At 41.3% G+C, this 15,635-nt stretch overlaps 1 protein-coding gene across 1 annotated transcript in view; it reads right to left on the bottom strand.

Moving 5' to 3' along the window:
- Window positions 1-15,635, bottom strand: part of LOC117516367 (voltage-dependent calcium channel subunit alpha-2/delta-4-like) — a 159,734-nt gene that overhangs the window by 50,463 nt on the left and 93,636 nt on the right. Inside the window, exons 24-27 of the mRNA XM_034177332.1 lie at window positions 8,371-8,461; window positions 8,198-8,290; window positions 5,509-5,630; window positions 5,367-5,435 (exon numbers count right to left, since the gene is read on the bottom strand). Coding sequence (XP_034033223.1) covers window positions 5,367-5,435; window positions 5,509-5,630; window positions 8,198-8,290; window positions 8,371-8,461 — 375 coding nt within the window. The remainder of the gene's footprint in view (window positions 1-5,366; window positions 5,436-5,508; window positions 5,631-8,197; window positions 8,291-8,370; window positions 8,462-15,635) is intronic.

Raw genomic sequence — 15,635 nt, 5'->3', positions numbered from 1 at the left:
AACACTAACCTTAACCCTGACCCTAACCTCTAACACTGACCCTAACTCCAAACCCTAACACTGACCCCAACCCTAACCCTAAACCCCTAATCCCTATCCATAACCTTAACTCAAACTTTTAACCCTTAATTCTAACCCTATGACCAAACCCTAACCACTAAACCTGACCCAAACTGTAAAACTAACCCCTAAGCACGTATCCTTACACGTAACTCTAACCCTACCCCTATCCCTAATAATCCTAACTGTAGCCCTGCCCCTCACCCCCTAACCCCTGTCAATACACCTAACCCTAGCCCTAACTTTAGCTCTAGCACCAAACCTATCCTGAACCTTTGCCCTAACCACAACCTTAGCCATGCCCCTAACCCTAACCCGAGTGCTAACCCTAGCCCAAAGCCCAACCCTAACCCTTGACCTACCCCAACCATAACCCTAGCCCTAACTATAACCCCAAACCTAACCCTATCCCTAACCCCAACCTAAGCCCTATCCCTAACCTCAACCTGAGCCCTGAATCTAACTCTAACCTCTATCCCTAACCCTATCTGATTGTCACACTTGGACTCTAACCAGTGACCTAAGGTGACAACTGGTTATCTGTCTTGGTGGTTGCCATCCAGGATCCAAGACAGCTCAATAGCAAGGGGCGATTGAGAAGTTTTGGCTCAGAACTTCTTGATCACCCCTCATAGTATGGTGGATAAAGTGACATGCAGAATGATGCCTGACCATCAGGAGCTCAAAGTTTGGAAACATGGGGACCTTAAAGCCCGGTGAGTGTAGCTAATCATCAAATACAAATGTCAAACATTACTACAAAATATTTTTATAAAACTGCAAACTGTATGTAGCAACGTATTACATGATATTTGTTCACAAATTGCTTTGGGAAGTCTGTTTCTGAGAGGCTATGTCATTACATCACAGAGACTGGGCTAGGCTAACTAGCGTTCTAGCTAGCTCGCGGCTGTCATTGGCAGAGCAGAAATGATAACTGCATTAACGGAAATAATGATGAATATGACAGCAGCCACCCTGGACACAGTTTTTCTTCCATTGACCATTCAAAATTGGACTTTGACAAAAATTCACATGTGAAACTTTCCAAAGTTCAACTTGTTTTAAATAATCACACACGTCACTCAGTTACAGTCAAATAAAGTGAAATGTACTGTGAAATTTGACACCAAAGATGCTAACGAGAGTGGCTAATTATTAATGCTAACTTAGCCGCCTTAATGCTGATGAGTCAGACAAAAATCTGATGAAGGTGAACAACATGAAATTCTAAACTGTCAAACTGTTCAAGTTAATGGTTTTTGTGGCTTTAAAAGGAGTCATAAAATTGTTTTTCTATCTTAGACAAGTTAAACATCCTACATGCAAAACTTTGGCCTGGAATTACTAATTTAAGAATTATATATGTGCATTTGCTTTTGGACACGCCCACTGAACCAGCCTGTGCTATTGGACATGCCCACAAAGCCAACCTGCGCTTGTGGACACACCCACTGAGCCAGCCTGTGTTATTGGACACACCCATGGCGGGTTGCCTGTGCTACTGGACACACCCACCGAGCCAGCCTGTTTTATTAGACACGCCCATGGGCTTGCCTGTGCTATTGGACACGCCCATGGGGCCTGCCTGTGTTATTGGATATGCCCACCAAGCCTGCCTGTGCTATTGGACACGCCCCATTGAGCCAGTCTGTGGAATTGGACACACCCACCTAGTCAGCCTGTGCTATTGGACACACCCAGCAAGCCAGTCTGTGGAATTGGACACACCCACCGAGTCAGCCTGTGCTATTGGACACACCCATCAAGCAAGCCTGTGGAATTGGACACACCCACCAAGCCAGCCTGTGGAATTGGACACACCCAGTGGACCACTTAGTCACTTGGGGGGGGAGGGGGGTCTATTTCTTTAACAAATCATACCTTTTGGAACATATACATATATATACACATATATACAGTGGTGGGCACAGTTCTGATAATCCGATAACCGGTAATTATTGAAGATAATGTTTTCATTATCAGATTATCTTTTCAGATAACTTTGAAAACCATTATAGGACTTATTATCTCCCGATAAATGTTTGTCAGATAATTTTTAGACCTTTAATGTGGTAAACAAAGCTGAAAAGCTACAAACACTTATAAAATTTAAAATCAGTTGAGTGTTAAATGTTTTGTAGCAGATGTGTAGTTCTACCCTCTGCAAACAGAGGAGAGCTGCTTCTAGAAGAAACCGCTCTATCCTCTGTAGGCAAAGGAGAACTGGTTACACACACACCAAAAAAAACCTAATTTCTTTTAACCCCATACTGATACGCGGCCAATATCACACAAGTCATCCAGAGGCATACATTTTTAACTTATCGTTCAAATTTTAACCAAACTAATTTCGGACAAGTTTTTAAATTAATGTCATGTCTGAAGTTTTATAAAGTGAAAATATCAGATATATGTTTTAGTTTTAAAGTAATGCACTAATTTTTAAGGTTTTAGTGAGCACATGCTGTGTCCAGGTGCATTAGGGGGTGACAGTAACCTCTCAAAGCCTTTATGGGGTGACAGTAACTTCTTGATACCTTTAGGAGGTGACAGTAACCTCTCAATGCCTTTTGGAGGAGACAGTAACCTCTCAATATCTTTAGGAGGCGACAGTAACCTCTCGATGCTTTTAGGAGGTGACAGTAACCTCTCAATGCCTTTAGGAGGAGACAGTAACCTCTCAATGCCTTTAGGAGGCGACAATAACTTCTTGATGCCTTTAGGGGGTGACAGTAACCTCTCAATGCCTTTAGGGGGTGACAGTAACTTCTTGATGCTTTTAGGAGGAGACAGTAACCTCTTGATGCCTTTAGGAGGCAACAGTAACTTCTTGATGCCTTTAGGAGGCGACAGTAACCTCTCGATGCCTTTAGGAGGAGACAGTAACCTCTCAATACCTTTAGGAGGCAACAGTAACTTCTTGATGCCTTTAGGGGGTGACAGTAACTTCTTGATGCCTTTAGGAGGAGACAGTAACCTCTCAATACCTTTAGGAGGTGACAGAAACCTCTTGATGACTTTAGGAGGTGACAGTAACCTCTTGATGCCTTTAGGAGGAGACAATAACTTCTTGATGCCTTTAGGGGGTGACAGTAACGTCTTGATGCCTTTAGGAGGGACGTTTCTGTGTAGGCTCTCAGTTGTCCAGGTGGTTTCCATAGTAGAGAAGCTTGAATCTTCGACTGGACTGGGTTGCTTGACGCGAGGACGTTTTGCTTCAAATTGCAGAAGCTTCCTCAGCTAAAATTCTTGCTCTGGTAGTCTGACTTCTGTCTTGACTCTTGTAGAGAAGAAAATACAGAAGCCAACAAAAGCTGCAGTTTTTTAAACCTAACCAGACCCCTCCTACCGAGAGGCCGACTGTATAGGCTAGTGACTAAACAATAGCTCTAATTAGCACCTATTGTGCTCTAGTTAGCACCCTCCTAATGCCAGGGCAGCTGTTCCTCTTAATGATAGGACGGAAACATCTCCTGATGGCTCCCTTGACGACTCTCCTGATGATGTGAATGACTCATTACCATGAACAAAAGACTGAAACTGTTTTGACCTGAGTACCCCATTGTAAACAGGGGACAAAGCGTGTCTCAGACCCCCTCCCCGGTTAAGGCTGGGTTTCAACTGTTTCACAAAGAGCTGTTTCACTGCTGTTTCACAGCTGTTTCAACTGTTTCACACCTCTTGGGTGGAGTGGAGAAGACAGCCTTGACGTCTTTCACGGGCATCTCTCCCAGTCATTGGTTCAGATATGTCAATGACACATGGGTTAAAATCAAGCAACAGGAGGTTGAGGACTTTACAGAACACATCAACTCGGTGGATTCCAATATCAAGTTCACACGTGAGGATGCCAGAAACAACCATTTAGCCTTCTTGGACTGTGATGTTACGACTGGAGAGAACAGGCAGCTCCAGACAGGGGTTTACAGAAAACACACTGACCAATATCTGCTCTTTGGCTCAAACCACCCCCTTGAACACAAGCTCAGGGTGATCAGGACTCTTCAACACAGAGCCCTACAGGTGCCCACAACTGGAGAGGGAAGGGCTAAAGAACAACAACTTGTACAGAAACCCCTCACAGTATGTGGGTACCCACGATAGTCCCTGGACAAAGTGCAGAAGTCCCAGAAAAAAAAGAGACCAGATAGACAGGAGACGGAGACAAGAAGAAGAGGAGTGTCTGTCCCTTATTTAGCAGGAGTAGCGGAAAAACTACAGAGGATCTTCAGACAGCACAAAATCCCAGTTTACTTTAAACTAGTTAACACCTTGAGGCAGAAATTAGTTCACCCTAAGGACAGGATCCCTAGTTACAAACAGAGCAATGTAGTGTATTCTATCAGATGTCAGGAAAACTGTAATGAACACTACATAGGTGAGACTAAGCAACCTTTACACAAAAGGCTATACCAGCACCGCAGAGAGGGCGCAAATGGACCTCAGTCTGCAGTTCATCTCCACCTGAAAGACACTAACCACACATTTGAGAACAAGGAAGTTAAAATCTTAGCCAGAGAGAAGAAATGGTTTGAGAGAGGTGTCAAAGAAGCATTCTTTGTGAAACAGTTGAAACCCAGCCTTAACCGGGGAGGAGGCACGCTTTGTCCCCTGTTTACAATTGGGTACTCAGGTCAAAGCAGTTTTAGTCTTTTGTTCATGGTAATGAGTCATTCACGTCATCAGGAGAGTCGTCAAGGGAGCCATCAGCAGAGGCTTCCGTCCTATCATTAGGAGGGACAGCTGCCCTGGCATTAGGAGGGTGCTAACTAGAACACAATAGGTGCTAATTAGAGCTATTGTTTAGTCACTAGACTATAGCAGTCGGCCTCTCGGTAGAGGGGTCTGGTTGGGTTTAAGAAACTCCAGCTTTTGTTGGCTTCTGTATTTTCTTCTCTACAAGAGTCAAGACAGAAGTCAGACTACCAGAGCAAAAATTTTAGCTGAGGAAGCTTCTGCGATGTGAAGCGAAACGTCCTCGCGTCAAGCAACCCAGTCCAGTCGAAGATTCAAGCTTCTCTACTATTTAGGAGGAGACAGTAACCTCTTGATGCCTTTAGGAGGAGACAGTAACCTCTTGATGCCTTTAGGAGGAGACAGTAACTTCTCAATGTCTTTAGGAGACGACAGTAACCTCTCAATACCTTTAGGGGGTGACAGTAACTTCTTGATGCCTTTAGGAGGTGACAGTAACCTCTTGATGCCTTTAGGAGGCAACCGTAACCTCTCGATGCCTTTAGGAGGCGACAGTAACCTCTCAATGCCTTTAGGGGGTGTGGTAAGCAGAGAATACATTCACTCACCTCCAGCCATGGCCGTCTTTCCTTCAGAGGACACAGTCACGGCTGTCGTTGCTATGACATATTTCACTCCTGGGAAGAGAAAATATCATTGTTGTTGTGTTCTTGTAAAAACAAAGATCACAATAAGGATGATGACATGTGCCTTTCTCGCTGATGGGATAGTAGTAGAAACGTCCGGGCGTGTTTTCCACTGCCAAGCGGTACCACAGCGGGAAGTGATCGATGGTAAACAGGTTGTCTTTGTCAGCTGGAGTCAAAAACCTTCTGCAAAGACGAAGGTCAGAGTCAGATAATTAATCTGCAGGAAACACACATTCTCCAATCAGATCACACAGTCACCACCTAAATCAAAAACTTTAGGAGTCAATGTGCCTGTCGGACCTCACATCATTAGGTCGAAAAATGTTCCTGAACCCTTCAGCATTTCAATTTACAACATCAAAAATACGCGCGCACACACGCACGCATGCATGCACACACATCTATAACTCCTGTCTGGTCTTGATGGTTTCTCCTTTTTGCACAATCACTCAGTTTTTGTACCAGATTGTTTGTGTTTCTTAATAATTGATGAAAATTAAGCAGTGGTGGGCACAGCTAACCAAAAAGTTAGCTTCGATAACCGTTAATTGAAAAGTTAACTTTTATAATGCTAAACTGATAAACCACAAAATTTTTTCGCAGAAGTTACAGCTAACTGCTAACTTTTGGTATTGTTGGCTACTGATAAGTGTTTTGAGTTTAAGCACCGCCAAGTCTTCTGAGTAAAATCAAAAGCGATCATAAAGCCAAAAATGAACAATGAGCTTATGTAGTCATACGGCTGTGAACTCAGTCCTTCCTCAGCAGAAGAGAGTGGTTCATACTAGATTAAAACACTACTGGAAACAGCCACGACGACGCCCTTGTGCCACGCAGTTCAGCAGGCAGACGCAGCTGTCCATCAGTAGTGTTAACTAATTGTTATTTTAAATATTTTAGTCTTCAGAGTTTTCACAGTCCTGTTTTTGCTTTACCGTGTATCAACCTGTCTGCCTGTTTGTGGAACTTGTCTCTGCCAAATGCTTCGGTTACTGTTGCTATTTTTGGACTGTCTTTTTGTGTACCGACCCACGCAAGCCCTGACATTAAACTCTGTAAATCTGAGACCTGAATGCTGCATTTGTGTCTGACCACTTGGTGCCGACTGGCCCGTCAATTCCTTTAAAGGATATGTCATATGTGTAATATTTTCTCTCTGTAAAAATGACAGCGGTGCCGTTAATATCAATAACTGTTCGAAATTAGTTGTTTATGAGTAAAACCATAAGTGAAAAGTGTGTTGCACTTCATGTCTCCTCCACACTGACTGTCTTTTTGCATGTTGAAAGTAAATGACTTTTTATTTCTTTCTTCCTTTTGGGCAACAGCAGCCGGCTTGCTCCGCTCTCTTCTGCTGAGGGACGACTGAGCTCACAGCCGTCTGACTACTGGCAACAGGTAAGTACTAAAATATATGATTTTGATTTACTATGCCAGCAAAAAAAAGTTAGCAGACTGAAAGTTAGCAGAAGATAATTGGTTTGCTGATGGTTTTCAAAATTAGCTGAAAAGCTAATCTCCTAACAAAATAGTTAGCTTCACTAATTAGCGGTTAGTGGAACTGTGCCCACCACTGAAATTAAGTCTACGAAAATGTTCATGTATCCATCCCCTGATAACAACAAAACTGATGATTTAGGTGCTGTGCTAATGGGGTCACATTGTTTATTTTTCATTTTCATCTTAAAGGACATAATTTTAGAAATTAAAATGTGTAAAAGCTTTTTTTATGTACAATGGTCCCACAAAACAACAACAACAAAAAAAACAGAACTGAACTCCAAGCCGCCGGGCTAACGCTGAGCTTTGAGTGGATGTTTAAAATGATAAGCTCGCTAAACCACAGATTAAATTTAGAAAATTTGACCCAAACAAAATAAAACCTGTTCTAATCATAAATGATTGTAGTTTGTTGTAAATCAACACTGTCACTAGCTGTGCTAGTTAGCGTAGCTCAGTAAATGGCTGATGGGTTGAATGTATTTCATTTCTTTATTTTTCCATCAGAAGACTCACTCACTCATCTTCAAACGCTTACTCCAATTAAGGGTCGCGGGGGTGGAGCCTACGTATCCCAGCAGTCACAGGGCGTGAGGTGGGTTCACCCTGGACAGGACACCGGTCTGTCACAGGTCACATACAAACAAACACATTCACACCTACGGACAATTTAAAGTTTCCAGTCCATCCAACCTGCATGTCTTTGGATGTGGGAGGAAACTGGAGCACCCAGAGGAAACCCACACAAACACGGGGAGAACATGCAAACTCCACACGGAATGGCCACAGGTGGGAATCAAACCCATGACCTTCTTGCTGTGAGGCAACAGTACTAACCACTAAGCCACCGTGCTGCCCTCCTTCAGAAGAAGCGATATAAAATAAACATACACATATAGAAAAGTCACATTTAAATTTCAAACATCGCAATTAACAATACAGCTCCCGATGTGGAGGTCAATATATTTCTGGTCACATGGTCAGAGGTTTGAACTCTAACGAGTTTGATCCAGGCTCATTTTGTTTATTTCACTTTTTTTTTCGAGAGGATGATCAGGTGTTACTACAACAGCCTGTGAAATATTTATGGCCATGGAGACATTTACTGGATTTGTTTGTATGAAGATGACCACTATGTGTGTCAAAGGGAACAGCGCCACCATCTGGTGGAATTCCACTTCTTTCTTGTCTTGTGTTTTCAGATAAAGTCTCAGTTCCGGTGACAGCTATGACTTCGATTTCAGTCTTACTTTGCCACTCTAGATTCTGCTCCTGTGTATCTCATGACCCGCATCAGTCCGGCTCGAGTACCGAGGAACGCCGTTTCAACGCCCTCCTCCACCCTGGAGGACATAAACACACAAAATCACTCAGATTTTCTTTCACAATGGTTCATGTGCCACTTTTAAAAATAAAGTCTCACCCGTCGTCGAGCATCAGCGTGTTCCAGTACGCTTCCAGCGGCGCCGTGACCACAGCGTCAAATAGCGTCTGCTGAAGCAACAACTCATCACCTAGGCAACGGACAGACATCAGAACATCAGCCTCTTTTATTTTTGTTGGGGGTTTTTTGTTCATCACAGTATCAATAAACACAGAACCAAAGCATATGGAAGCTGCAACGACCATATTTGACCTTTAACCTTTTTGACTTTGGATTTCCAAAATTAAAGGCAGGAATTTATGAGGGGAAAAAACACTGAAAAATGTACAAGAAAAAATAAATGTTGAAATTTTAAAGTCATAAATTTCAAGAAATTCTCTGAAAGTCACAAATTCATGAGACAAGAACAAAGTACAGCGTGAAGTGCAAAGTGTGAGGCGCAAAGTGTGAAGCATAAAACATGAGACGTGAAACATAAAACACGAGGCATAGCTTCTGTTTCTATAATAAAATACCAGATTTATAGCTTAGCCTACTAACTATAATTTAATTTTACTACTAGTCTACATACTAAATTACCTATACTACAATCTTCTCCTGTATTAATATTTAGGTTTTAATACCTACTCCTGTATATTATATAGTACCATATTTATTGTATATGTTGTTTATTACCCTTAATATTTAAATATAAGTTATATATATGATGTCTTATCTTTCTTATGTCTATTTATTATTATATATACCTTTTTTCTTGAGCCGCTTAGGTGTGTAGGGACAGTTCCCATGGTATAAAAAAGCTTTTCAAACTACCATCCCTGGTTCTCAAGACCAGGCACCTAACTCTACTCTTTTCTACTCTTCCATTTTACTCTTCCTTTTTAGATATTTAAATATACCTTAGTATACTAGCATAGTTCCACCTCAGAACTGGAATATAATATATAAGATATACCTTACTGAATTTTCATGAAACATAAAACATGAGGTGTGAAATATAAAACATGAGGCGTAAAACATAAAACAGACGTGAAGTTTAAAACATGAGGCGTGAAACAAAATATGAGGCGTGAAGTATAAAACATGAGATGTAAAGCATAAAACATGAGGTGTGAAGGGGAAAGTGTAAAGTGTGAGGCATGAAGCAGAGCTCTCAAGTTCAGATATGCTCAAGGAGCTATTTTCCGCTGAATCTTGTCTTGCAGGTCATAGTGGTGAAATGTTAAAACATGTTGAGTCTCACTCCGAATGAGTGAGACTTGAGAGCTCTGATGAAGCATGAAGGGTAAAGTGTGAGGCATGAGGCGTGTGTTATGTGTCGACGCGGGTTGAGGAGCGGACCTGCGTCTGACGGAACCCAGCGCTAAAATAACCAGAAAGCGGTTCCAATAACAAAACAATTTATTTCTTCCACCCTTTGGTGCATAACAACGTGTACAAACTAAAACAGCGTCAGTCTGGTGGAGTGAAGGCTGGCACGCTCTCCAGCGCCCAAAAGGATCGAGGCCCGGCGCTTCTGGACTCACTTTTACCGCCAAACACCCCCCAGGTGGACACGACAAACCGACTCTCTGCGAAGGGTAGAAGAGGTGAGGTAAGTCAGCAGTTACAACTAATATCCTTCAAAAGGCACACACTATCAGCAACACATTCAGGTCTGTATTTAAGCTTTATGTAAATGAGCAGCTTCTCACAACAGGTGGAGGATCAGTTGTCCACACGCCACGGCAGTGAGAAGCGAGCTGCACAATTCTCATCACAATTCAAATATACTGCGTAACAAAATACCAAGTTACTATCAACAATTAGTCAAACAATTAATCACCTCTGATGTGTGCTGACAGCATGTGTCCCTCACCCTTCTTCCTTCACAGGCACGATGTGTCAAACACAGGCGCGGTCCTCAGCGTCTCACAAACGAACATCACAAGGTCGAGTTCCCGGCAATTCTGCTTGAATCACACATGGCTTAAATGCAGAATGCCATCTCATTATCTGCTTCAGCTGAAAGTCTTTAAGGTTGCACGTGAGCACCATCCACAGGTGCTGCACATAACGTTGATGAGGGTGAAGGACTCTTCTGCCAGTACCTTCTTCACAGACAATAAATCAGTTTTCATACCACCTGGAGAGCAAAGAAAAGAAAAGAACACCAACATATCCAGCCACACCCCCCCAACACACAACAGCATGAAGCATAAATCATGAGGCGTTAAACATAAAACATGAGGCGTAAAACATAAAACATAAGGCATGAAGCATAAAGCATGAGGTGTGAAGGGGAAAGTGTAAAGTGTGAGGCATGAGGCATGAAGCATAAAACATAAGGCATGAAGCATAAATCATGAGGTGTAAAACATAAAACATGAGGCGTAAATCATAAAACATAAGGCATGAAGCATAAAGCATGAGGTGTGAAGGGGAAAGTGTAAAGTGTGAGGCATGAAGCAGAGCTCTCAAGCTGAGGTGTGAAATATAAAACATGAGGCATGAAGCATAAAACATAAAGCATAAAGCATGAGGCGTGAAACATAAAACATGAGGTGTGAAGCATAAAACATAAAGCATAAAGCATGAGGCGTGAAGCATAAAACGAGATGTGAAGCATAAAGCATGAGGTGTGAAGGGGAAAGTGTAAAGTGTGAGGCATGAAGCAGAGCTCTCAAGCTGAGGTGTGAAATATAAAACATGAGGCATGAAGCATAAAACATAAAGCATAAAGCATGAGGCGTGAAACATAAAACATGAGGTGTGAAGCATAAAACATGAGGCGTGAAACATAAAACATGAGACGTGAAGTTTAAAACATGAGGCGTAAAACATAAAACATAAGGCATGAAGCATAAATCATGAGGCATGAAACAAAACATAAGGCATGAAGCATAAAGCATGAGGCGTGAAACATAAAACATGAGGTGTGAAACATAAAACATGAGACGTGAAGTTTAAAACATGAGGCGTAAAACAAAGCATGAGGCGTGAAACATAAAACGAGATGTGAAGCATAAAGCATGAGGTGTGAAGGGGAAAGTGTAAAGTGTGAGGCATGAAGCAGAGCTCTCAAGCTGAGGTGTGAAATATAAAACATGAGGTGTGAAGCATAAAACATAAGGCATAAAGCATGAGGCGTGAAACATAAAACATGAGGTGTGAAACATAAAACACGAGACGTGAAGTTTAAAACATGAGGCGTAAAACAAAACATGAGGTGTGAAGCATAAAACGAGATGTGAAGCATAAAGCATGAGGTGTGAAGGGGAAAGTGTAAAGTGTGAGGCATGAAGCAGAGCTCTCAAGCTGAGGTGTGAAATATAAAACATGAGGCGTGAAGCATAAAACATAAGGCATAAAGCATGAGGCGTGAAACACAAAACATGAGGTGTGAAGCATAAAACATGAGGCGTGAAACATAAAACGAGATGTGAAGCATAAAGCATGAGGTGTGAAGGGGAAAGTGTAAAGTGTGAGGCATGAAGCAGAGCTCTCAAGCTGAGGTGTGAAATACAAAACATGAGGCGTGAAGCATAAAACATAAGGCATAAAGCATGAGGCGTGAAACATAAAACATGAGGTGTGAAGCATAAAACATGAGGCGTGAAACAAAACATAAGGCATGAAGCATAAAGCATGAGGCGTGAAACATAAAACATGAGGTGTGAAACATAAAACATGAGACGTGAAGTTTAAAACATGAGGCGTAAAACAAAACATGAGGTGTGAAGCATAAAATGAGACATGAAGCATAAAGCATGAGGTGTGAAGGGGAAAGTGTAAAGTGTGAGGCATGAAGCAGAGCTCTCAAGCTGAGGTGTGAAATATAAAACATGAGGCATGAAGCATAAAACGAGACGTGAAGCATAAAGCATGAGGTGTGAAGGGGAAAGTGTAAAGTGTGAGGCATGAAGCAGAGCTCTCAAGCTGAGGTGTGAAATATAAAACATGAGGCGTGAAGCATAAAACATAAGGCATAAAGCATGAGGCGTGAAACATAAAACATGAGGTGTGAAGCATAAAACATGAGGCATGAAACATAAAACATGAGACGTGAAGTTTAAAACATGAGGCGTGAAGCATAAAACATAAGGCATAAAGCATAAAGCATGAGGTGTGAAACATAAAACATGAGGCGTCAAGCATAAAACATGAGTTGTGAAACATAAAGCATGAGGCGTCAAGCATAAAACATGAGGTGTGAAACGTAAAGCATGAGGCGTGAAACATAAAACATGAGACGTCAAGCATAAAACATGAGGTGTAAAACATAAAACATGAGGCGTGAAGTTTAAAACATGAGGCATGAAACATAAAACATGAGGCCTGAAACATAAAGCATGAGACATGAAACATAAAAATGAGACGTGAAGTATAAAACATGAGACATGAAGCATAAAGCATGAGGTGTAAAACATAAAACATGAGGTGTGAAGTTTAAAACATGAGGCATGAAACATAAAACATGAGGCCTGAAACATAAAGCATGAGACATGAAACATAAAGCATGAGGCGTGAAGCAGTGGTGAGCACAGTTCCGCTAACCACTAATTATCGAAGCTGTGTTTTCATGATCGGATTAGCTTTTCAGATAACTTTGAAAACCATCATCGGACCAATTATCTTCCAATAAATTTTGGCCTGATAATTTTTAGATTACTAACATGTTTTTGCAGGTGTAGTGAAAAAGCTTTAACAGTTAAAAACATTTAAGTCTAACATCAAAAATTTTAGTGCTTATCTGTTAAGTGTTTTATAGCAGATAAACAGCTCTATCCTCTGCAATCAGAGGAGAACTGGTCACAAGATAATTGCTCTTGACACCATACTAACTCACCGGCAAAATCACAGAGTCATCCATAGGCATACAGTTTTAACTTATTTGCATTTGCAGAAATGCATTTGAGATGCTCTGATCAGGCTCCACACAGACAACAGCATTAAACTCTGTATATTGTGCCTAAAACTGTGGTGAATATATTTTCTGGGTTTATAGACGTTATTGTGTTTGTTTTATGTAAAAAAAAAAATAAAAAAATACCAGAAGAAGCTCAGGTTGCTTCTCCATTATTTTCAATTGGAATCATTGTGAGCTGCAATCGCTTCCTGTTTGCTCTTTTACAACACTGTTTGTCATCTTTGTTCCAGAGTAATATATATAAGATGTCTGAAATTCGGTTTGTGTTTATTAAATTCCACGTGGATTAAACATAGCAGACACGGATTTGGAATAGTTGTTTTGGCAAGTTTTCACAGTCTCTACTGCCATCTACTGGCCAGTAGTGTTCATGGCAGTATGGGCATCTGGACGGCAGTAGATGGGGGTGTTCTATTCATTTTGACCCGGTTATATTAGGCGGTTGTCTAATCACAACTTGACTTTTGGCTTTTGCAAATGGCTTTTTTTTTTACATATGAATAAAATGTGATATTTTACAAAACATGACACGTGAAGTGTACAACATGAGGCGTGAAGCATAAAACACGAGGTGTGAAACATAAAGCATGAGGTGTGATGCATAAAACATGATGCGTGAAGTGTACAACATGAGGCATGAAGCATAAAACATGAGGCGTGAAGCATAAAACAAGAGGCGTGAAGCGTAAAACATGAGGCATGAAGCATAAAACATGAGGCGTGAAGCATAAAGCATGAGGCGTGAAGCATAAAGCATGAGGTGTGAAGTGTAAAACAAGAGGCGTGAAGCATAAAACATGAGGTGTGAAACATAAAACAAGAGGCGTGAAGCGTAAAACATGAGGCGTGAAGCGTAAAACATGAGGCGTGAAACGTAAAATATGAGGTGTGAAATGTAAAATATGAGGCGTGAAGTGTAAAACATGAGGCGTGCAGCGTAAAACATGAGGCGTGCAGCGTAAAACATGAGGTGTGAAGCATAAAACACGAGGCGTGAAGCATAAAACATGAGGCGTGAAGCATAACAAGAGGCGTGAAGTGTAAAACATGAGGCGTGAAGTATAAAACATGAGGCGTGAAGTGTAAAACATGAGGCATGAAGTATAAAACATGAGGCGTGAAGTGTAAAACATGAGGCGTGAAGTATAAAACATGAGGCGTAAAACATCAAATCAAATCAATTTTATTTATATACCGCCAAATCACAACAGTTGCCCCAAGGCGCTTTATATTGTAAGGCAAAAGCCATACAATAATTACAGAAAAACCCCAACGGTCAAAACGACCCCCTATGAGCAAGCACTTGGCGACAGTGGGAAGGAAAAACTCCCTTTTAACAGGAAGAAACCTCCAGCAGAACCAGGCTCAAGGAGGGGCAGTCTTCTGCTGGGACTGGTTGGGGCTGAGGGGAGAGAATCAGGAAAAAGACATGCTGTGGAAGAGAGCAGAGATCAATCACTAATGATTAAATGCAGAGTGGTGCATACAGAGCAAAAAGAGAAAGAAACACTCAGTGCATCATGGGAACCCCCCAGCAGTCTAAGTCTATAGCAGCATAACTAAGGGATGGTTCAGGGTCACCTGATCCAGCCCTAACTATAAGCTTTAGCAAAAAGGAAAGTTTTAAGCCTAATCTTAAAAGTAGAGAGGGTGTCTGTCTCCCTGATCTGAACTGGGAGCTGGTTCCACAGGAGAGGAGCCTGAAAGCTGAAGGCTCTATTGGGGTGATATGGTACTACGAGGTCCCTAAGATAAGATGGGACCTGATTATTCAAAACCTTATAAGTAAGAAGAAGAATTTTAAATTCTATTCTGGAATTAACAGGAAGCCAGTGAAGAAAGGCCAATATGGGTGAAATATGCTCTCTCCTTCTAGTCCCTGTCAGTACTCTAGCTGCAGCATTTTGAATTAACTGAAGGCTTTTCAGGGAACTTTTAGGACAACCTGATAATAATGAATAACAAACATGAGGCGTAAAACATAAAACATGAGGCGTGAAGTATAAAACATGAGGAGTAAAACATAAAACATGAGGAGTAAAACATAAAACATGAGGCGTGAAACATAAAACATGAGGAGTAAAACATAAAACATGAGGAGTAAAACATAAAACATGAGGCGTGAAACATAAAACATGAGTAAAACATAAAACATGAGGCGTAAAACATAAAACATGAGGCGTGAAACATAAAACATGAGGAGTAAAACATAAAACATGAGGCGTAAAACATAAAACATGAGGCGTGAAACATAAAACATGAGGAGTAAAACATAAAACATGAGGAGTAAAATATAAAACATGAGGCGTAAAACATAAAACATGAGGCGTAAAACATAAAACATGAGGAGTAAAACATAAAACATGAGGCATGAAACATAAAACATGAGGCGTAA

Source organism: Thalassophryne amazonica, chromosome 8, assembly GCF_902500255.1.
Source record: "Thalassophryne amazonica chromosome 8, fThaAma1.1, whole genome shotgun sequence".
In the NCBI taxonomy this organism is placed as follows: domain Eukaryota; kingdom Metazoa; phylum Chordata; class Actinopteri; order Batrachoidiformes; family Batrachoididae; genus Thalassophryne; species Thalassophryne amazonica.
This window is presented reverse-complemented; position numbering and strand designations above follow the sequence as displayed.